The 24,651-nt window shown below is 37.2% G+C and overlaps 1 protein-coding gene across 3 annotated transcripts in view; it reads right to left on the bottom strand.

Annotated features, from left to right (window-relative positions):
* Positions 1 to 353: 353 nt before the first annotated feature.
* The window catches only part of LOC144436631 (spermatogenesis-associated protein 6-like), a 105,012-nt gene continuing 80,714 nt past the window's right edge, over positions 354 to 24,651 (bottom strand). For 2 of the 3 annotated variants that reach the window (XM_078125460.1, XM_078125459.1), the window contains exons 9-11: positions 11,597 to 11,898; positions 1,658 to 1,776; positions 354 to 793 (exon numbers count right to left, since the gene is read on the bottom strand). In XM_078125460.1, coding sequence (XP_077981586.1) covers positions 655 to 793; positions 1,658 to 1,776; positions 11,597 to 11,898 — 560 coding nt within the window. In that variant the 3' untranslated portion in view covers positions 354 to 654. The remainder of the gene's footprint in view (positions 794 to 1,657; positions 1,777 to 11,596; positions 11,899 to 24,651) is intronic. The other variant, XM_078125461.1, reaches the window with a different exon arrangement.

A 24,651-nucleotide genomic window follows, 5' to 3' on the forward strand; every position in this document is an offset into this window, starting at 1 on the left:
TGCATCAAATTACACTTAACCTGCAGGATATTATGCATCAAATTACACTATACCTGCAGGATATTGTGCATCAAATTACACTATACCTGCAGGATATTGTGCATCAAATTACACTATACCTGCAGGATATTATGCATCAAATTACACTTAACCTGCAGGATATTATGCATCAAATTACACTATACCTGCAGGATATTATGCATCAAATTACACTATACCTGCAGGATATTATGCATCAAATTACACTATACCTGCAGGATATTATGCATCAAATTACACTATACCTGCAGGATATTATGCATCAAATTACACTATACCTGCAGGATATTATGCATCAAATTACACTATACCTGCAGGATACATGCATGGAATTAAATTTCATCTTTAAATTTGTGTCTGATTGGAATTAATCAATATATTGTACTAGTTTACATATTTATTAAGTTGTACAAATTGTATAAGACACTTCTGTGCCGTATGTAAGTTAACTTTATTCCAAATTTACAAACTACACGTACAAGAGCACTTAAAAGATTAGAAAGCAAAGTCAAAAATAGCCCTGAATAACGACCAGTAATAATCAATGAATATTGACCAGTCAACATATTGTATATTGACCAGTCTTTAAAGTAAAATTGACTTATTAAGTCAAACTCATTCAAACTGCACTTCCCTGTACATTTGTCTGTATAGCTTGTTCATAGTATCGTCAAATACTGCTCTGTGTGATTTTGTGGTCCACTCTGACTTGGCATTGGTCCAATGTTCAGCGTTATCAATATGGATAGAGAGACTGAAAGAAAAATAAATCAATGTAATTGTATCATCAATTTGTCTTCAAACAAACCTAAATTCAAAATTATGTAAATTTTCAGGAAGAGTTTTAACGTGAAATACACAAACAAATACACACTATACTGTACTGAACCTCAACCTGATGGTGTACAAATTTTCTCAGTTTGTTTTGTTTTGTTTCTAATGACAGATAAATACATATAATCACATACAAAATCTGACAGTAATTCCTCCGTCTGCCATATTAATTAGATACATTTCATATTGCATTGTGTACAGTCATTGTACGCTGCAAATATTATCCACAGCTACATGTACTATAAAACAAATGTGCATGTGCACACGCACACACACACACACACACACAAATCTACAAACATGTACAATTTCTAAATTACATGTACCAATATTGCAGATTTACCACACATACAAATTTAAAGGCAATAATAAAGTGTGTATGAATAGAGTTGTCAGTTGTTGACATGGCCTGTCCCGATACACTGTTAATATCATTCATGCAAGGATGATGAGAAGTACAGCTAGGTTTTGTGTCAAGGTGATAAATGAGAACAGAGATCAACTTTGTACATATTAATAAATATATTGACGCGCATATGTCCCATGTGATACGTCACCATTGTGTCTGGTTTGAAAGAAATCAGATATAATACAAGCATGTCTGAGAAATGACATATTACGTAAGGATGGATGGATGGATGGACGCACGCACGGCGCCACTTGTAGTATCGTCCCTCTGGAGAAGAAGCCCATGTTACATATATGTCACTCCCAAGTAATAGGTTGGAATGTTAGTTGAACAGTATATAACATGGATTACATATTTATGTATGGCATTATGTACCTCCTATCTGGTTCAAAGTGTGACAGTTGGGATACATTAAGACGGTCACTAGCCAATGATGTTCTCAGGGCCTCAATGGAATCTGTGTCTACTTCGTTATCATTTTCATCATCAGTTACCTGGAGTATACATGGGGGAAAATATCATTTGGAGTTTTAAAAATGCAATACCAATGAAGAGTTATTTTAAAAAGTAATTCCAAACACCAGTTTGTTACACTGGGCTCCATACACAGTGCTTGAATTGGCTAAATTTTTCCCCAATTTTCTGACATTGATCGGCTTCGTTCTTGACCATTCAAAGACATCTGGCTGCTTGTATTAAAGGGGATTCAAAATGCTCCATACCACAACCTTGAAAAATGTTCTTTATACATCTCATAAAAAGTAAATGCAAAGCTGACTATTGAATACTGTATGATAAGTGAGAAAAAAAGAATTAAAATTGGCGATCAGCGGCGACCCGAGCAGCCATGACCTTACAGTTACACTCTCTATTGTTCTCCCTTTTGGGGATTATGATGTCATAGAGAGAACCATTTGATCTCAGTAAGTATAGTAAGCAATGGCAGACAGTTGTAATTCTGACTTTGATATTCATCAGAATTAATCTCAGAGTGATGAATCTTCTTTCAATGATGATTTTACAATGTTCGATAGATAGATTTGGCTTTTATGTAGGTGTCATGTCCTACGATAATAGCAACAATAGTGAAAATGCTAGTGATGTTGGAGAGTATACCGGGTTCAAGTTGATTGCCTATTCAGCCCTCGATAAAACTAGGAGCTCAACTACTGTTACAAGTCGATATCAAAATGCCTCTAATGATATAAACTACAATGTACTGACTAGTAATAATTCGAATCAAGTATAAGGTTTCGATTGTTGATTCTTTCCAGTCGCAGAAGTTGATTGCTACTAAAGTTCAGTGGTTTTGCAGTAGAGGCCTTTGACTTCCTTGGCGAAACAAAAAATGAGTCCGACCTAATTTTGTTGTCCATATATAAAATGAGAGTGACCTGTAAATGTTTCACAGTTTTCGTTGTGGTCTTGTATTATCACATGTTTGGCTTGTGAACACAAGTTTATATCTATTATTTTTGGCCAGGGCTGGCTAGGGCGCGATACTCTAGTCCAAGTCTGAGACCCATGGGACTTCTTGGGGACTCCAATTATTGCGTGTTTTTATCACGATGTACAGGTGATTATTATATATTTGATTATCGGTAGGTGGGTAGTGTTGTCAAGTTTTGTTTCGCTGGCTGTCACTGAGGTCGCGGCAGTATACGTAGGATAGTTCCCCCAATCAAAGCTGAAGTAGTGTATGTATGAACTCGGAGAGCACACTCGGGTTTAATTTATCCACATGATATAATTATATTTATCAATTATATATATTGCAAAATTCTCAAAGTCGTACAGAAATAATGTCTCCAACATCAAAACAAACAGAAATTGGACTGAACGTGGCTAAAATCTAGTTGCAGGCTTTCTCTCATAACCTGCTGGGGTCACGACCTTGATTGCTGACGTCAATATTGTCCAATCATATAGAATATCATGAACACATCGCGATATTTGATTTGTTGGTTTCCTAAACTGTATACTTCGGATACCATGATTCGTTACAAAATTCTTCTAATGAATATTAAATAGGCCTGTTGTATGAGGTGATATCACAACAAGGGAAACCATACAAATTTTCTTCCAGACGAGTTGCTAAAGTCATTAAATGACAAACGAAACTCATGAAATTAAGTAATTCTTTACAATTTATTGCTGATAATAAAATCAGGTTAATAAACCTTCGTTGACGTCATTTTCATCGAAATTTTGCAAGTAACTTATATGAACCTCGGCTTTTGAGTGGTACACAGTGCTATTTACATGAAACGAATTGGAACATGCTTCCATAAGTGCTTGGAGCAAATCAATCAAGTAATGAATTATGGAACCAACAAATATAATGTGGCACTGCATGTCCTGATCCCTTGAAGTTATTCTAATAGCTAGTATATTTATTTGAGATGAAATATGTTTACTTTGTTGCTAAATGCGCCGTTCAAAAGGCGCCATTTAGCGAGTATGATTGAGCTAAAATATGCTGTGCGATCCCGGGATGCCGTCGACGTGTCATGACGGTATTGTAATGCTTCTTGTCGGCAATGATGATACAAAATCAATTAATTGACAAAACTAGATTTCATTAAGAACTATAGTATCTCTGTATGATCAATATCTGTTGAAAGTTTCATCATATTTGGCAGTCTTTGGTATAGGCTCTAATTGCCAAAGTTCATTAATTATGCAAATAAGTAACTAATTGGCAGCACTAAATTTTATCAAGAACTATCATATCTCTATGATCAATTTCTGTTGCAAGTTTCATCAAATTTGGCGGTCTTTCTTGGTATAGGCCCTAATTGCCAAAGTTCATCAATTATGCAAATGAGTAATTACTTGACAGCACTTAATTTCTGTAAGAACGTTCATATCTCTGTATGATCAATATCTGTGACAAGTTTTATCAAATTTGATAAAGCCATTCTGAATGCATAACCCAAGTTTATACAAACATTCATTAATTATGCAAATTAGCTCTTAATTAACTTGACACAAGTTAATGTCTTTTAGTGCTCTTATATCTTTGTATGATCCGTAGATGTAGCAAGTTTTGTTGAATTTGGTGCAGCTGTTATGCATATATAGCCCCGTATTTATAAATCATTAATTATGCAAATCATTAATTATGCAAGTCACTCCCACCAAAAACTAATCAGTGCTAAGTTACAGCCAGCTCCCTGTAGCGTAGTGGTTAGTGCACAGGATTAGCAGTTGGGAGGTCACTGGTTCGAATCCCACTGGAAACGAGGAATTTTTCTGTAACCGACCCAAACCCAGGGTGAGTGTTCTACAGACTCAATGGGTAGGCTGTATCACTCAGCCGTGTCTCACTCACAAGATGAGTGCAAATTTGGGGGGACTCCTGGAGTTATGACTCGAAAAGTCAGGGACGATTACTCACACAGAGCCCGCAGGTGCTATGTTTGCCGGGCCTGGGTGACTCTGGGATAGCCTGTAGACTGACTGGGAAAGCCTTGACAGTTCCACAGCAACGTGATATAGAGCGTGCAACATAGCCCTGTCATGTAGTCATAAACCCGAATGGATCTCCGTAGCATTTGTGTGTGTTTGTTTGTATTTGTCTGCATAACAGAAAATTGCTGGGAGGAATTCCCAGCACAAAAATTAAAAAAAAAAAAAAAAAAAAAAAACAACTTACAGCCTGACAATGCCACATAGTAAATTGCAGAACATTTGCTTCATCAGTACTTTTTGAGATATGAGTGGAACAAAATTTCTACACAGACATTGCCAAAACATTACCTCCCACGCGGGAGCCAATAATATAGATTGTTATTAAATTTATAGTTATATGTCAGACGCATATGCGTTTAACCAAAATAACATTTTCAAGTCTACTGCATGTTTCCATGGAAATAGGTTTCCTATTTTAGACAATTTATGTTACAACAGATAGCACCAACTCATTAATGCCAAAAATAAGGATATTTTTGTATGAATTTTATATTTCTCCATGTTTTATGTCAAATTTTGGAAAAAATAATCATATTATGGTGATTTTGGTTACCATGGCAACAGATGTTCATAAAAGACTCCTTTTTTGGACTCAGTATAACAAACTACCCCAGGTAGGGTGGTCTATATGCAAATAAACTTTATTATTATTATTAAAATCATTATTACTGCATATTATCTAATTATTATTAAGCAGCTCTACCGTTCTTGTTTTTTTCAACTAACTGTTGCCTTGTATGTGGTTAATATTCATTTCTTTATGTCACAGACAGGAAGTATGTATTCTAGTTCAAAAGTATGATATAAAAGTTTGTTCTCACATGGATGTATTCATGATCATCCATGGTCATGGGCAGTCTGTGTAGAAAGAAAATAGTTTCCTGTCTCAACAAAAACAGAAAGCAAAACACATGACTCCAACATCTATTACATTCCCACTGTGTTCAGACAATAAAATTGCTTCTACCTATCTACTAAAGCAACAACTGTGGCAATAATGTGTTGCAGGATGATAGGATAACATCTTGAGTACGTTAAGGCACAGGGTAAAGGACCAATGATCAATTTTGTACTCGCGATTTTCCGGATTTCTAATGTTATTTTCTGTATATTTCAAATAAAGTTTTAAATACTGTTTCCTCTTACTGTTTTTTTCTATTTCCTACCTGATATCAATGTCTTATCTGAGTTTATCAGCTTTGCATTAATTAGCTTGCTAGAACAAACTCACTATTTGCCCAAATTAACGCATTACCCCGTGAGTGTAAACATCTACTGATCCGACTAAATGGTAATATTTGCAAATTTGCAACAAACATCATGTATTCATATATCAACCAAACAAATTAACATATGTTTTACATCTGAAATGTCAAGCTCCTCCCATCAAGGCCCGATTCTAGGGCAATATTCCAACTGTCAAACACTTCTGTACTTTATCCAAACTTTTGTTAAAATTCTTTAAATAATCCATTGTTTGATAATTATACAGGACAAGTGAAATAGATAATATCAGTTTTGTTGTATATCAAGGAAAATGTACAACAGGTTCAAAACTTTGATCAAACAAGTGACTCTGGGACTTTAAATGACATTTCAATTCGATTGAATTTATAGATTCATAGTGCAGTTAGATTGGCTTGATGTCAACAAATAGCATGCATTTGACTGTTTTCAAAGGAAATATAATTAAATGATGGGAAAGAAGTGATTTTTGCGAAAGTACAGGCCATCCGCTGCAGACCATACTGTCAGATTGTACGTACACATACACGGAAGTGGAACTGGTGATGAATATTCATGAGTATCAAGGTCAATTGCATATTCATGATATATTACGAAAGCCATGCCTTAAGGGAAGGCAGATATATCAAGTGTATCATAATTATGCGTTAGGACGTGCTACGCCGGGTAAAGACGAGTGAAGATGATAAAGGACGATGAATATTCATAAAGGTTTCATGCATATTCATGAGCCAAAGTTTGTACATAAACATCTATTGTCTGTCCATCACTAATCTGAAAGACGCGGCTTTACGTTGTTCTATGGGTTAAACAATACATATAAACATTAGTATGTGTCTCCAAAGAGTTACCCATTTGTATTTCGATAGCTTCAGATCAAACAACATGTCTTACTTACGTCTCTTGTCTAATTCTCAATGAAGATCAGAAGGTACAGGGAATATTTTCCCTGTCAGCCCTTTTCAGGACCCTGATCTTCGTTTCAACATAACTTCATTCAACATGCTGCCGTTCACCCCAGTGGGCGACAAGGAATACACGAAATCCAAGCCGCGACCGAAGCACAGCGGCCGTACCGACGTGTACGTCGGTGTATTTAATTTGATGTACAAACACTCAACAGATAATCTAATAAATCTAGCTTGGTTTTTTCCTTTCTTTCTTTTGTATTGTTGTAAATTTGAGAATAAGGGACGAAAATCAGTCGGCGAACGTTACAAGGAAGATCGCAACGTTTCGTGAATAAATCACAGACTTCTTGAATATATCGATTCCTGTACTATTGAACAATTGAACTCGCAAATGCGCTGTGGAGTGATAATTGGGCAAGAAAATCACAACACTACACAAAACAGATGCAATAATTGTGAATCGTGTTTTTCAAACGACCACTTTCTCCCTTTTGCACGGTTTAGCCACAATAATCACAGTGTCAAGCGTCGGCATAACGTTGATCATTGAAAGCGTTTTACGTACTAATAATAATAGGGAGGACGAGAAAAAGACTTGGGAAAGTTGTCAATGTCTTCCAGAATGCGTATTTCCGTCAGTGTTTTCATTCACACTCTGCATGTGTACGTATGTCCCACCTTGATAATTCACCTATCAAAACACCAAACCTTAGCTTACTGTTTTCGAAGTTCATGAAATACATAGTTTTTTAAAATTATTATCGTGCCCTAGTTATTTTCATCATGCATACATTTTGACATTAGAGTAACCGTGTTTCAATAAAAATCGTTATGTTTTGGAAAAGAAAGGAAGAAACTGGAGTTTAATCCTTTACAATATACAATGACTAACAATGATATGCACTTTCCACGAAATTACAAAGTTTTGGAAAGTCGCGAAGCATTCATCAGTGCACTTTGTGGTGATATTACAAATTGTCTTGGACACAAGTGCATGATTTGATTTGTGCATGTCATTTACATTTGTAGTGTTAGCACGTTATGTCCCTGGTGTACGGTACCACAGGGCGTGTATTATAGCTTAGGGCGGCCCTTTTAATTTTTCTGTTTCTCATCTCCCGACAGACCCTAATTTGCAGCTCCGACATCAGAAAAAAACAACCCTTTTTTTATTTTCGACCGACCCCTGAGTTCAATACAGCAAGATTGTAAGGTTCGAACGAACATCAAATGTTTTAGGCCAGTGTTCTGCGGAGCCCGCGACCTTGCGACATTGGCCCCCCTAAAATTACAAATGACTCAATAATTTTTGCAACTTGCTATGCATTGCTTTGGTGCATTCATTTTACGGCAGACATCAAAATTATCTAAGTCCAGGGCCAGGCCCTGACGTCAATCCCACAAGAACTATACTATAAGGGAAAGTTTTGTTGACATCATATAAGATACAGTGACAACACACAGTTCTATTGTTAACATAAAAAATTCCACAAAAAGAACAACTTTGATCAACCTAATCTACAAATTGAAACCTTAGAGGGAGTAGATGAGACGTCTAAATTGACGTCGTCTCTTGTCACATGTTTTGTCTACCGTCACTGTCGCGACCTCTGACCTACTCAAAGAAGTGTGCAAAGCTTGCTACCGGAAATCGGAACATATATCTGCCAAAGCTCAGAAGCCTTAGTAAACCAAATTTATGGGACAGGTTGTGATTTTTTTCATTTGTTGATGGGGGTTAGATTAATGGAAACGAAATGAGTACATGTGTATTTTGATTCCGAAAAGGTTGTGTTAGGGGATCGCGTTGCATGATGGTGACAGTGAAACATATGAATGTTGGGCACTGAATCAATGCGTGATCACTGGCATGGCCACTATAGACGGCCGATGCATGTGTGCCCGGTCAGACATGAAGAATGAACGTGTTGTGAAAATCAGAAAATAATTACAGTGGTATTTACAAAGCATCCTAACTTTGATGCTTTTGATAGTTTTAGTTCACGATTTCAGAGTTTCAAGGACACCTAATGTCAGCTTCTAGTATCAAGTTTACAGTATGTAACTAATGCTGTCATTTGATATAGCAGGACCAAATCATGATACACAGCCAGTAACGGTAATTACTAAAAAATAAATTATTTCAAAGTTTGTTTGACTGTATTATTTGTAAGTTTTTCGTTCACATTTGGTACTTTTTAAACTCAGGGATTTTTTTTCTTCAAAATGTTTTTTTTTCTTAACCTCATGAATTTGAAGAGGGAATGATAAACACAGCAGTGTACTAATTTATAGTAGATCGCTATACCGGTCGTGAGTACTCTCATGTCACAGGACCTAGATCTGCTTTATTATCGAAAACTATGAAGTTTGTCGTTCGAGTTCTGTAGATATGGTAGGTTGACAGGGCTCGAAACAGTCTATCTGTTGGCACGGGGCTACCACTTTCAATATTTGGCAGCCTAAGTGAGCTACTATTTACCAAAAAGGCTTACAAAATATCTTGAAGATGTACAATGTGGAACAATGTATTTGCAATGAAAGTGTCGAGTTTTCGCGACCGTGCGTATACGATAAAATAATGTGCTGTGCAACATTTTAACTACAAAAACAAAATACGACACTGCAACGACCACAACGCATTCTCCCGCTGCTATGCTCGCTCTTTTAATTTTGGTTGCTTTCACAACGTCTATGAATGAACGTTGGGCTACTCGCAATCCGATATTTGAGAATTGTTTTTCATTTTACATTGAATAATTCTAAACTTCATTGTTGTTGAAAACTGTAATTTCCATTCTAAAGGGTTGCTTTGAGGGCATGTAAATTTGACGGCTGCATAACCGAGCACAAATGAATCCATGATAATTTTCCAACCTTGACGTCATCACACCGTGATTACAATTTGAAGTTAGTAGCGGTGGATTCATCAGGCAAATTACAAGTAATTCAACTGTTTCCGAGTCACTTTTCTCACTGTTTCTTACCAAGATATTACATTTGTTTACGGCTAAAGTTCAAGTAAATTACATTTGACATTGGGAAATTGTGGAAATACAAGGTTTCATATCACTGAGTCCGCAGCCTGAGAATAGTAAACCGGTCATTCACTAATGAGTCAACATGTCAATGCTGATGTCATGTGCATTGATTGCCGATGTATACATATTTGGTAAATGACACTCGTAGTCGTTCTCGGCTTAAATCCTATCGTATAAAATGAAGTTTCAGTTGATATTGTTCGCAGTAATTATGAATTTCTAAGACCTGTTTTACTTGTAGTCGCATTTAAAAGATACAAAATTAGTCATGACACACTAATCACCGTACCACTTCACTGGCACTGGCATACCGTAATCCGACATCGTAAGTTGTACTTGTATTTGGGAAATTGAGCTTTTTGGTGCAAATTATTTTTACCGTTTCTCTCTTCATCATCATCATATGCACACAGGGTTTTGGTTGTATAATTGGTCAACACATTCCCAAGGGCCGCAGTCGATTACCGATACATCGCGTACAATTTAATTCAATTAATAATTTTGTATGCACACCTTCCTCTTCTGTCTGTGTATATTAGTTATCAGTGGTATTATTATAATTTTTTTTAGACATCTGGATGTCTTTTTATCATTTTACGATATTAACTAGTTGTATATAACTTTACATGTGTTGTACAGGGCTACCAGGGAAACAAGTTCATTTCGAGCCCTGTTGATTGCGCATAGTTCCGATGTTTTTTACTTTTTTCAAATTACGGTCAAAGACACACAAAGACGATGTCGGTACTGGAAACAAACAAAGGCGATAACATCAAATAACATCCTGAAACACGTGAATACGATGTACTTATAGAAAACAAAGGAGGGCAAAAGTAATTATTTATTGTCAGTTATTCATGAACTACGAACACCTCATTATCTCCCGTTTCTCGTCGTTTATCGTCTTCACGTGTCTTCACCCGGCATAACTCGTCCTGACGCTTAATTACGATGCACTTGATATATCTGCCTTCCCTAACATACTTGAGATTGTATTTGCATGCAGCTGCTGTTAATATGGAGTGTATGCCAACTTGGTTTAACCTATACAATCCACATACTTGTATATATCACATGATCACTTCAGTTAATATTTTATCTTACAATGAAGGTGTAGTACATGTAACATGTGTCTTGTGTCTGTATGTGTACAACTGAATGTGTCAATCTATATACCATAACACAAATTATTAGATCTTTGCTGTGTGTTGGAAAACTGTTTTTTATGGATTTGTTTGTGTGTGACATTATTTTTTCACCTCAACATACCGTCTGTATAAAATTACAGTCACAACTCACCTGTACAATGTCATATGATCATGTATTATTTCCTTTTTTTAAAGCTATATGACATCTCTTCATGAAAGAAGGTAAAACTTCACTGAATGTGACATTATTTTAGAAATTATATGAATGTGTTCCTTCATTGCCATGGAAATAGAGACTCGGTGTTTGAAACTATCATATTAATTTGATTGCCACAGTGATTTGACATTAAAAATCTAGCGTTGCTTCATAACAATCATATGAATATCCATGTACATGTATGTGCAAGGCTTCACATATGCACCCATAAATATGTTTATTTTGGAAATTATTAAATTTTGTATTCTACACAAAATGTACAATAGAGTGAGACTTACTCGGTTTTTCCTCAGTAAGTGTTCTACTCTGTCATGGATTCTATCTGCCCTTGTTGGTGTGTATGGAGGATCTCCATATCTGTCACTCATTGAGGACCTCAACAACACAGGACTGGTTGCCCTTGGTGATGGAGGTGAACTGTAGTAGTGACTACGTGGTGTATACGTAGTAAGGTAGGAAGGTAATCGACCATACTCCACTCTTGAACTTGGTAGGGTTTCTGCTTTGAGTCTAGAAGATGTCAGGACATCATTTTCTGAGCTGTCTGAGAACTCCAAGTAGTTCAAACCTTCTATCAGTTCTATAAAGAAATAGATAAAAGCACCAATAGCATTGTAGTACAACTGTTGACAGTAAACTTTAATTTTCTGTAATGATTGTGTGGTCTTGTTGCTATTTATTCCCATGCCTAATAATGTTGTCTTTTATATAGTGCTTTCCCACTCTGCGATCAAACTTCAAAGTGCTTTAAAATTATAACTCCTGGCATGGATGTATAGTGGCACAACAGCCCTTTACTTCCTCAACTCCCTGGGGAGTATACAATCCATTGCAACCTCTTTAAGGATTACAGCATTCATATTGCAACCACTATCCTACCAGGTCCTCAATTATATATGATGCCTATCCATCCACTGTGTTATATCTGCTATATACACCATCATTAACTGTTGTTGTTGATGTGGTCTCCTTGCTAGGCATATCTACATACAATTTTGCAATGTCTATTCATTTACCTTATTTTGGCATTATACATCACAGTATATCTGTTGCTAAGGGTGTGGTCTTGTTGCTAACTGAATTTACATCTTTTAAAATAATGTTTATTCAATTGCCTACCCATCCCTGTTATAATTGTAAAAGTAGCACCAATGGAATTGTAGCACAACTGTATAGATTTTAAAAATGTTATTCCACATGTTGATCTGTCGTAGGTATATACCGTACTTACTCAGGTTAGCGCCCGCACACAGGCAAGCGCCCAGTGTGTTTGTTTAGACAATGTCTATTTTTAGAATAGTTGCGGTTGACCGCCCACCCACCCACCACCCACCCCCACCCTTCTGACCATGTATTTGTTCATTTGTTCATCAAGGAAGTCTGGCAAGCCCACAACAATGGATAAATTGTTCACGATCTACGTACCATTAACCCTTTCACCACCAATTCCCGCTATTGCGGGAACGCCAAAGGTCATTCACCTACCTCACCGTTATGCCATTTAACGGCAGCTATTGCTGCAAAAATTGCTGCCATAACTAGTTCCACACATGCGTATTAGCCTTGTTTATCTACACAGCCATTTTGAAAGCATGACAGTGAACGGTATCTGGAGTACGATCCAAATGACGAGCGATCGTAATTTTTTGTGCGTTTTTCGCTCACGAAATCGAATTTCACATGGCGGAAGTAATAAACGGCTCTCATAACATGGCCTACGATATAAAATATGTCACTATCTTTGGATATTTCGACAGAATTTGACTTGAAATACATCGTTGAATACAAGTATTTAGCTATGGGAAGACATTGTACTTGTATGTAAGCATCAAATTCCCACTAAGGCCGTGTGAGCTGCCGATGGCAGTTTATGGTTGAATTTTTGAATGTCGTTCAAATTTACGCAATCTTGATGCCCATGCTAACATTCTGGGGGTAATTTTGGGCTATATTGTGGATTATTTTGGTTTTATTTCTTTCTGTTACGGCTCAATAATGACTTGTATTTGTATTAGCTCAGTGTGTAGAGGTCAGTGGAGGGAAACTTACTCGTGATATGGGCGATTTTCCGATCGGATTTTTTACGCGAGTTTTTCAATGTAAAATTTAAATTTCAACATCACCAAAACAAAATCTGTCTCCCCTAACATCGTTTGCAATGTAAATAAATGTGCTGTTCGTAGAAATTTCCACTCAATTTTGACTATGAATACGATGTTTTGTACAAGGAGATGGCTGCGTGAACTCAATACAGTATATGGAAGGATCCGATTATCGCAACGTAACTTCAAAGTCCCGACTGCATATTTGCTTTCGTGGGTAAGCATGACGGCGAAAAGCGTCACGTTGTCGTCCCGATTCGGACTCGTAAACTACCAATTTGGGAGCATTTTTTACTGATTTTGAGGATAAATTTGGTGATAATTTTTTGTTGTTCTGTCAAATAATGATATATAATTACACAAACTGATTTTTCAGAAGGTATTGGGGCGACGACTTCAGATATTTTTGTCCCTTTGATTGCCGGTGCGGGGCTGACTATTGCCTCGTAATTGGATTAGTGAGCCGTTGATTATTTTCGTTCAAATTTATTACGACTAAAAATAACATTTTCTGACAAATTTTCGGCGATTTTGACCATTTAACCAGTATACAGAAGTTTTGTAGGAACATAAATGTTGGTATTTTGAATTTTGTTTGTAATATAAATATTTTGTTTATTTGTGATGTCAATAAATAAACAACCTATGTTTGTTTTATTTATATTTTATTACATTAATCCATATTTCGGTTATGTGTGTGATATTTCAATGTGTGTATTTGGTACTATGATGTAGAACATTTATTTTCCATTCAAATGATACCTTATTTTTAAAAAATAAGCAACTCCATCTCAGATCCATCTCAGACTGGTTGACCACTAGTGGTCTGAGGGTCCATGTCGCCCTGTTTGCATACGGAGTAAGTCGCCTACAAAGAGACAGTTGTGAAACCTGGGCTTACCTGAAATGCTAGTAACTAAAGATTTAACGCATCTGTGTTCAAATATCAGCAATAAATCGACTATTTAGTAATTGTACCTCGCCTTGGCTACAAAAGTACTAGTCCCAGTCCGGAGGACGAGAAATCCCGAAATCACAAGTTCAATTGTAACTTATACCCAAGTGGACGCCCGATCAAATGTGGCGGAGTTTGTAAGGCGGGACTTTGAAATCAGTCGGAACTGGAAAAGTTCCGATTTCGACACTTTTTGTGATCGTACCACCGACTACTATCGTCAAAAAGATGTAAAATGAGTACATATTCGACCGATTGCTAATATTTGATAGCTTTATTAAAAAATACCACCAATGGCGTTTTAGCACAACTGTACAGTTTTTAAAAATGTTTATCCATATGGTAGTCCATGCTAACAATAAGTGTTCATTTGGTGAATGACTATCTAGTTGCCTATCCAACGATGTTGCTATCTTTACGATATGTGCTATCATTTGGCTGTTGCTATGGGCATGGTCATGTTGTTAGATATATTTGCATACATTTTTGTATGTTTTTGTTCACTTGTGTATGAATTCCTGATATTATCTTTTCAATATACGTGATCATTTGGCTGTTGCTATGGGCGTGGTCTTGTTGCTAGGCATATTTACATACATTTTTTGAATGTTTATTTAATTGTCTATTAATCCCCTTTGTTACCTTTGCAATATATGTGGTCATTTGGCTGTTGCTATGGGCGTGGTCTTGTTGCTAGGCACATTTGCATACATTTTTTGAATGTTTATTCATTTGTCTTTCTATTCCTGTTGTTATCTTTGCAATATACATGATTATTTGGCAGTTACTATGGGCGTGGTCTTGTTGCTAGGCAAATTTACATACATTTTTTGAATGTTTATTCAATTGTCTACTAATCCCTGTTATCTTTGTGAAATACACGACCATTTGGCTGTTGCTATGGGCGTGGTCATGGTTGCTACGGTATTTGCATACATTTTTTGAATGTTTACTCATTTGCCTACCATATGATGTTGTTATTTGACCAAAATACACTGCCATTTGGTTGTTGCTAGGCACATTTGCATACATTTTTTGAATGTTTATTCATTTGTCTTTCTATTCCTGTTGTTATCTTTGCAATATACATGATTATTTGGCAGTTGCTATGGGCGTGGTCTTGTTGCTAGGCAAATTTACATACATTTTTTGAATGTTTATTCAATTGTCTACTAAACCCTGTTATCTTTGTGAAATACACGACCGTTTGGCTGTTGCTATGGGCGTGGTCATGGTTGCTACGGTATTTGCATACATTTTTTGAATGTTTACTCATTTGCCTACCATATGATGTTGTTATTTGACCAAAATATACTGCCATTTGGTTGTTGCTAGGCACATTTGCATACATTTTTTGAATGTTTATTCATTTGTCTTTCTATTCCTGTTGTTATCTTTGCAATATACATGATTATTTGGCAGTTGCTATGGGCGTGGTCTTGTTGCTAGGCAAATTTACATACATTTTTTGAATGTTTATTCAATTGTCTACTAATCCCTGTTATCTTTGTGAAATTCACGACCGTTTGGCTGTTGCTATGGGCGTGGTCATGGTTGCTACGGTATTTGCATACATTTTTTGAATGTTTACTCATTTGCCTACCATATGATGTTGTTATTTGACCAAAATATACTGCCATTTGGTTGTTGCTAAGGGCGTGGTCATGGTCGCTAGGGCCAATTTTGTCAAAATGTTTTGAAGAATAACACTCAGAAACATCTCGATGGTAGAATCTGGTGAAGGTTGTGCTGGTCGACCAGTCTCAAAGTTGTAGGACTTGTGTCAGTGTTGCTACCTGATGCAAGGCTGCTGAACAGGCAGCTCCCCTTGTACTATGTGCCTTGAAATGACTGGTGTCCATGCCTACATTTGACATAACTGTTTTTACCCATCTTGCAATTGTCTGTGAGGTTACTTGTTTGTAGGGTCTTCTAAATGAAATAAATAACTTTGATGGACGATTTCTACCTTCCTGCTCTGTATATTCAGGTTCTCTTGATGTACTGCTTAGCATAATGAGGTCTGGTAACTGACAAAGTCTTTGTCAGCTCCGGAATAACAAACAGAATGAAATCATGAGTAATATTACAGAATTCAATGTCTAACTTGCTTATTGTCTGGCCTCTATCCAAGGATGTCAGAGCAATGAGCATGACAGTTTTCAAAGTAAGTTGCTTGAGGCTCAAGGTAGAGCTAGGGTGTAGAGACTTCAGATAACTTAATACCTTGGTAACATCCCAGGTTACTGGATAACGTGGTTTTGGTGGGCAAATATGATACTTAATTTAGATAATAATGGATGGGTTCCTATAGGATTACCATCTATCTTGACATGTACTGATGAGATAACAGCTCTATATTGAATTTCTTTCTGTTATCATAGCCCTGTTGTGGCTTCTCTTTTGCAACACTCCGAAAAGCATTGACAGATTTCTTTGACTCGTTTATAGCTTTCATGAGGTTGCCACCAAAGAAACCCTTAATAGGGTTGGTTTGGATTCTTGCAGATTGTTTTTATACTCCTGGCGAAAGAGGGGTTTCATTCTGGCTTGGCAGACTTCTGCCATCATGTAAATTGCTGTTGTCAATAGGCGTGTTGCAACAGACAAACCAGCTTTCATTTGTTGCTTCAACTCTGGTAACCTATCTGGCTGTAAGGTTGAAGAACATACCAATTCTAGTACTTTTATTACTGGACGAAGTGTTGAATGCATAACCTGGTGTGTTTTGTAGTATGGCCTGTCATAATGCCTGAAGCGTTGTGCACTAGAACAAATTAAACTTGTAAGTGCAGCTGGCATTTCTTGTCCCTCAAAAGGTTGTTTTCTGTCTTCTAGCACCAACTTGAAGTAGTTTTGTTGTAATTCTCTTAATTGGGTGGGCGAAAGACTCTTGTCAACTCTTTGCATAAGCCAATTCATCGACACCTGAGAAACAGGCCATGTGACAGGGTCAGTAATGTGGTCCGGAAAATCATCAAATATTGTGTCCAACTCGCCCTCAGCTTCTGTCTGGGACGACATGGTGTCATCAAATGACTAAGGAAATTCGTCTTGAAATAAGTCGTCAGAATCTTGATCTGTGTTATTATCATTGACATCCTGACGAGGAGTCTTGTGTCTACGTGGCGATATCATAGGTGACGATGAAGAACGCTCGTGTGACCCCTGGCTTCTTTGTCGACTGTTGTTGGTATTGGTGTCCTGACAGCCTTGTGACACAAAGAAATTTGCCATTGTCGCAGAGACTGGGTCACGACTTGAGCCATTTCTCCCAGTAGCTGTGAAAATACATCTGACGTAGCACTTGTAGAGGGGTAAGCAGGAATCTGCACAATGACGGGTTCGTCCTCCGAAACCAAGTCGTCCATGTTCTCCCTCGTGTTCACAATAGTCAGTTCACCTGTGAAAGCTTCGGGTGTACTTACACAGTTTCCGGTAACAGGTTGAGTCTCCATGCACATTGCACTACTGGAGGACTTTTGCTTCTTCCTTTTGGTGGTTTTTGGTTCATTCATGTTGAGTTTCAACCAAAGTTATGGAGTGCCAGCAAGTACAACTTTGCCACACAGCACTAGGAAGTGGAATTACAAGATGGCTGACAGCGAGTGAATCTAATTATACAGTACTTGGAAAGAGCGCCAACTATTGATGGAAAGTGGTAATGGTTATAAGTAGATACAAGAAGCGGAATGATAAAGACTAAATATTTTGTTAATCATAACTGAAAAGGTTGTGTCTGAAAAATGTTCAATCTCACTGACAGAGAGGCAGAACACTAGTATCTTCAAACATTTTCATCGGCCTGTGTTACAGCACCAACACGGCATGATGTCCCCACAAAACCATCTACCCTCTCCTAAATAACTATCCCTCTATTTTGAGCCACTTGATTCATCAACTAAAAGAAGCCATTATTAGGTAGAAGACATCACAAAATACTATTTATTAATGTTCGTTTTTGAAAATTTGCAATGTTTCACAATTTTTGAAACTGCAAAATGATCTCATATCATGAGTATGACGAAAAATTTAACGAAATATGCCATTTTACAACCCAAAGTCTGGACTACAATCTCATAACTACTTTTCTTCCATATATGGTAAGGCTCATTAGCGAAAGACTAGTTGAAACTGCAAGTTTTACTGAAGTGAAAACATGGCTGCCACAACTACTGTTTGGCAATTTCGACATGGCGATTTCGCCACCAATTTTGATCATACAAAATCAAAATTCCATAAATGAACCACAAAGTACTTCCCCTTTCAAAATGAGGTGATTTCAGAATGATTGTTATCGTTTTTACTTATGATTGATGATGTAACAAGCGACCTATCAGTCAGAATAGCTCCACTGTTTTCTTATTTTATTTTTTATTTTGGTGACATGTAGAAGTGGTTCAGTTCTTCAGCTCTTCACTATGCAGTTTTGTTTTAGCGATGTAATAAAGTGGTTAGTGGTTTCATATGATGTCTCACTATAAAACACATTTTACACAGAAGTTGGCACTTTTATACCATAGTCACCATTTTATAACAAAAATCTACTGTTATGAAAAATTGCACAAAATCTCAGAAAAAAAAAATGACTGGGAAATGCACACAAGAAAAAGAAAAAAAGAGGATTTTGAGGTTGGCTATAAATAATTGCAGTGTCTTACAGCTTTAACCCTGGAAAATTTTAATGATGAATGAAATAAACTAGGGATCTAAAATAATTTTGAGGCAATTTGAATTTCAATTTTCTAACAAATTTACCAAGTCAACAACATTCAACTTGTACTAGTTGTAGTAGATATATATATATAGGGAAGAAATGTATTAATCGCCAGCTTAGTTTCTGTACGGCGACAATCCCAAGTACCTGGAAGAGTCATTCTCAGCCGTACATTACAGTGGTAACACTCGTTCATGTTCGATTACCTTTCACAAAGAAAACACAACGAAAAGGTTGAAGTGATCTTTTTTTTTTATTTCTTTTCATCACAACAACAAAATCTGCATGATCAAAAGTGTTGTAAACTAAACCAGAAAGAATTATCGCACTGGCTAAACTTCCCGATGAACTGGAGTAAGGTCCAAGCCTCGATAGTACGTGAGCAAATCGTCTCAAACTAGCGATACAACTTTCAAAATATAACTTGACATGTCTTCATTTGTTAGAGTTATACAATTCAAGACGGGTTTTCACTCGAAAACAACAATTCTGTGAATAATGACACTCTGAACGCAGCGATTTCTCGGACGATGTTACCACTGTAACGTATGGCTGACAACGACTTGCTTCCGGGTTAGTCCCTCGTGCATCCGGGTACTTGGGATTGTCGCCGTATGGAAACTAAGAAAGATGGCGATTAATACATACATCGTCTGATATTTTAATTTACAGTGTTTCTTGTTGCAGGCGCCTGTCAGCAGACTCGGCCATTTTTTTTTTCATCATTCCATTGTATTTAAACCTTGTACTTGACATTTCACAATATTTATAATTCTCAACAAAATACCTCAACATGCCTCACTTCGCTCGTACTCAAAGCAGCCCCGGTATGATCACTGATGACATGACGAGAGAGAACCTTTTCGGATTTAAATGTAAAACGGGGAAAGATACGCAAAACATAATGCAAAGTCTGAAGCCAAATTAAAGTTGTAATTATTTTAATTATTTTTACCTGCCAAATATTTGTATTTTGGAAATGGCAAGACACGTTCATGTCGTTTAACTTTACATGTGAACTGTCAGCCAATAAACAAAGTTTGGTCGATTCACAGTCGGCAGTGAGACTACTCTTGCATAACTTCAACCACATGCCTAGGCATGCCTTCCTTACGCAAGTTGTCTTAATTCTGGTTCACTGTCACTCCAAATTGCACGACAATATAGAATTAATCACAAGTTACATGTTATCTGAAAACATCACACTTTTAAAGTGGGTCTGAAGTGTGATTTTAGTGAGTACCAAGAACGTCCTGTGTTGTTACTTGCTGTGGAAAATCGCCCAGTCAAATGGGGTCAGCTTCAGCTTCTGGTCAAATCAGTCGTTTTCTACCGAAAATTACACAACGATCCTACTAAATTTACTTGCCATAGTTATTTAAAACACATAAAAATCCACCTTTTTGTGAAATTTGTCAAACTTTCCGGTCCGTATTTAGGAAACTACTAGGGTAGTATGAGCGAAAAACCGGGTCAAGGTTTCAGGGCCTCAAGTATGTGTCCCAATTCATCGGAAAATTGGTATTCCTAAATGTAATTCCAAAATTTATGTTGCTGGTACGAAAGAAGAGATGTCAGTTGAGGTTTAGGCATTTACAGTATCTAAAATGGTGGACTCTAGTGAAAGTTATGGCGAGTTGAAAATACCAAAAAATAAGGCCCGTGACCAGCCATTAAAAGTGTAATAGTCGCAAACTGAAGGATAGAGTATGCAAATGAGGATGTTGCGGACTGGCTGATTATGTAGAAGGGGTGCAGAATTTGGATTTGAAGTTTACAACCCTGTTTCGAACAAACACTTGTCATTTGGGCACCCAATGCGTAGAATTATGACTATAGCACATATTACATTGCTTGTTTGACGTCAATAGTGTCTTTTGAAAAGTGGCAGTTTACTTAAAGTCTCGTCGACTGATTTCCAATATGGCGTCGGTCATAATGCTCATTAACATATTCATTTTTTTTTCAAATTACAAAAAAAAAATCATAAAAAATAAAAATGAAGACCTGCTGACTTGAAATTAACAAATCTAAGTAAGCTACCCTCTGTGCATCAACACACCAGATATCAAAGCAATCTGATAAGTAGTATTCGAGGAGATTATGAAAATGTCATTTTATGAAAAAAATACCACCAATGGTGTTGTAGCACAACTGTACAGTGTTTAAAAATGTTTATCCATATGGTAGTCCATGCTAACAATAAGTGAATGCTGAATGACTACCCAGTTGCCTATCCAACCATGTTGCTATCTTTATATGCTATCATTTGGCTGTTGCTATGGGCGTGGTCATGTTGTTAGATATATTTGCATATATTTTTGTATGTTTTTGTTCACTTGTGTATGAATTCCTGATATTATCTTTGCAATACACATGATCATTTGGCTGTTGCTATGGGTGTGGTCTTGTTGCAAGGCATATTTACATACATTTTTTGAATGTTTATTCAATTGTCTATTAATCCCCGTCGTTATCTTTGCAATATACATGATCATTTGGCTGTTGCTATGGGCGTGGTCTTGTTGCTGGGCACATTTGTATACATTTTTTGAATGTTCATTCATTTGCCTTTCTATTCCTGTTGTTATCTTTGCAATACACCTGATTATTGCGTTGTAGCTATGGGCGTGGTCTTGTTGCCAGGCAAATTTGCATACATTTTTTTAATGTTTATTCAATTGCCTATTAATCTCTGTTGTTATCTTTGTGAAATACATGACCGTTTGGCTGTTGCTATGGGCATGGTCATGGTTGCTAGGGTATTTGCATACATTTTTTTTGAATGTTTACTCAATTGCCCACCAGATGATATTGTCATTTTACCAAAATATACTTCCATTTGGTTGTTGCTAAGGGCGTTGTCATGGTCGCTAGGGCCAATTTTGTCAAAATGTGCAGAATAACACTTTCAGAAACATCTCACCAAGTTTCAGACTCGGTGACCAAGTACTTTTTGAGACATAAGTTTTTGACCAAAATTGCCCAATTTGCTCAGTAGTTTTGGAATTATAGATTTTTAACCAAAAAGACACATTTTTAGCCCTAATTTGCATATCACTGATGGAATCATCATGTCATGAACAAATCTTACTTTACACCCCCTTAAGAATGTTCCCACCAAATTTCGCACCAATCTGCCCAGTAGTTTCTGAGTTTAAGGTTTTTGACCAAAAATCACATTTTTTGACTCAAATCACACACCTGTGATGCGATCATTTTGATTTGAACAATTTCCCAACTAGACACCCAAGGTAATGGACCCATCAAATATCATGGCAATCGGTTCAGCGGTTTTTGACTTTAAGTTGTTCACACACACACACACATCCACACACACACACACACACACACACACACACACAGACAGACAGACAGACGCCGGGCGATCCCTATAGCACTACTGAACAAGTTCAGTTGTGCTAAAAATCATAAAAAATTTAAAATGGCACAGATCAACTTGGCATGAACAAATCTGAATAGCCTCCCCCAAGGGAACATGCACACCAAATATCGAAGAATTCTGACTGTCACTTTCGGAGATGATGATGAAAATATAAAAATTTGACGGACACCAATGATTCCACCTATACTCTATACCTTAATACAACCTATACCTAAAGCTACGCTTTCAGCTTTCGCTGACAGCGGAGCTAAAAAATCATCCCCTATAGTGCTAGTGACAGGCAACTTTGTCAGCACATTCGGAACACCTACTGGAATGTACTATTCTATAGAAGGGGTGCAGAATTTGGATTTGTGCTGAAGTCTGCAACCCTGTTTCAAACAGACACTTGTAGGTGAGGGTGCATGATGTGTAGAATTCAGACTATATTACATTGCTTGTTGTCTGCCGTAAATGATGTCTTTGAAAAATGGCTCTTTTTTCAGTGTAGTGGACTATGTTCAAATAGTGTTCAAAAATTCATTGTGTAGGATTTTCAGCAAAACTTAATTTCATCAATCAAGAGTGCAACAAAATGTTCCACATTTCAATGACTAACAGTCATCTTAATCTGAGAATGAGGCAATGACCTAGTCTAGTGGACTGATTTCCAATATGGCATTGTCACAATGCTCATTTACATATTTCAACATTTTTCAAGAAATACAAAAAAATTCACTAAAAAATAGAAAAGAATGTGTGCTGACTTGAAATTCACAAATCTGAGTAAGCTACCCTCTGTGCATCAACACACCAGATATCAAAGCAATCTGACAAAAAGTATTTGAGGAGATGATGAAAATATCATTTTAGTCTTTAAAATTGAAAAAGAAAATGGTACAGATCAATTTGGCATGAGCAAATCTACCCCCACCTCCCACCCCCAGAACTTCCAGACCAAATATCAAAGTATTCTGTCAGTTTCTGGGAAGATGAACATAAAAATAAGGTGACGGATGAAAGACAGATGGCGATGAAGATTCAACCTAACCCTTAAGCTCTGTTCAGCTAAACACTTAAATACAGCAACAGATCTTTCACTGCATACATGTCGAATGGTTGGGTAACCGCGGTAACCTCTATCATGCATAAGTTTGAGTGCATTCAGATGGCTCATCCGATATACGTAGTATTTATGGAACATTTTGTATTTTGATAGATTTTTAACTCCTATAGCACTGTCTTTGTGGTACACATGGTTTGCGGATTCAATCAATCCGATGCAACCAACATTTTTATTTTGGACTCATACTGTTAACACTACATGTAAACAAACTAAAGGCTGTGTAAATTCCAAATACATAGACCTCCACAAAATAAAGTTTCACAAGAGTCTACAGCCTGATTTTTTAGTGAAAATGTCAGCGACCACAGAGAGTGACAAATTTACGACTTTTATTGTGCTTTTATTGAAAGAATAATCAACATTGCGATAATTATATCATCAACAGAGTTAAAACAATTTTCTGAAGTGCAAACCCTTTGGTGTGTGTAAGTTCAGCATTCCTTTAAAAAAATTGGATATTGCACATCTGAGAAATTTAATGATGTATTACGGACAGATGGACACATGCAGGTACACATGCTCAGATGAACAGACAAATGGAGCCCATAGTAATAGCACCCCCTTCAGGGAGGGGGGTGGGGGGGGGGGGGGGGCTAAAAAAAACTCATTGTGTGACTGATACTGGTACTCAGCCAATCATGGCCCTCACTATTGGTACTCAGCCAATCATGGCCCTCACTACCGGTACTCAGCCAATCATGGCCCTCACTACCGGTACTCAGCCAATCATGGCCCTCACTACAGGTACTCAGCCAATCATGGCCCTCACTACCGGTACTCAGCCAATCATGGCCCTCACTACCGGCACTCAGCCAATCATGGCCCTCACTACCGGCACTCAGCCAATCATGGCCCTCACTACCGGTACTCAGCCAATCATGGCCCTCACTACCGGTACTCAGCCAATCATGGCCCTCACTACCAGTACTCAGCCAATCATGGCCCTCACTACTGGTACTCAGCCAATCATGGCCCTCACTACCGGTACTCAGCCAATCATGGCCCTCACTACAGATACTCAGCCAATCATGGCCCTCACTATTGGTAC

The sequence above is a fragment of the Glandiceps talaboti genome, chromosome 6, assembly GCF_964340395.1.
Source record: "Glandiceps talaboti chromosome 6, keGlaTala1.1, whole genome shotgun sequence".
Classification (NCBI taxonomy): Eukaryota; Metazoa; Hemichordata; class Enteropneusta; family Spengelidae; genus Glandiceps; species Glandiceps talaboti.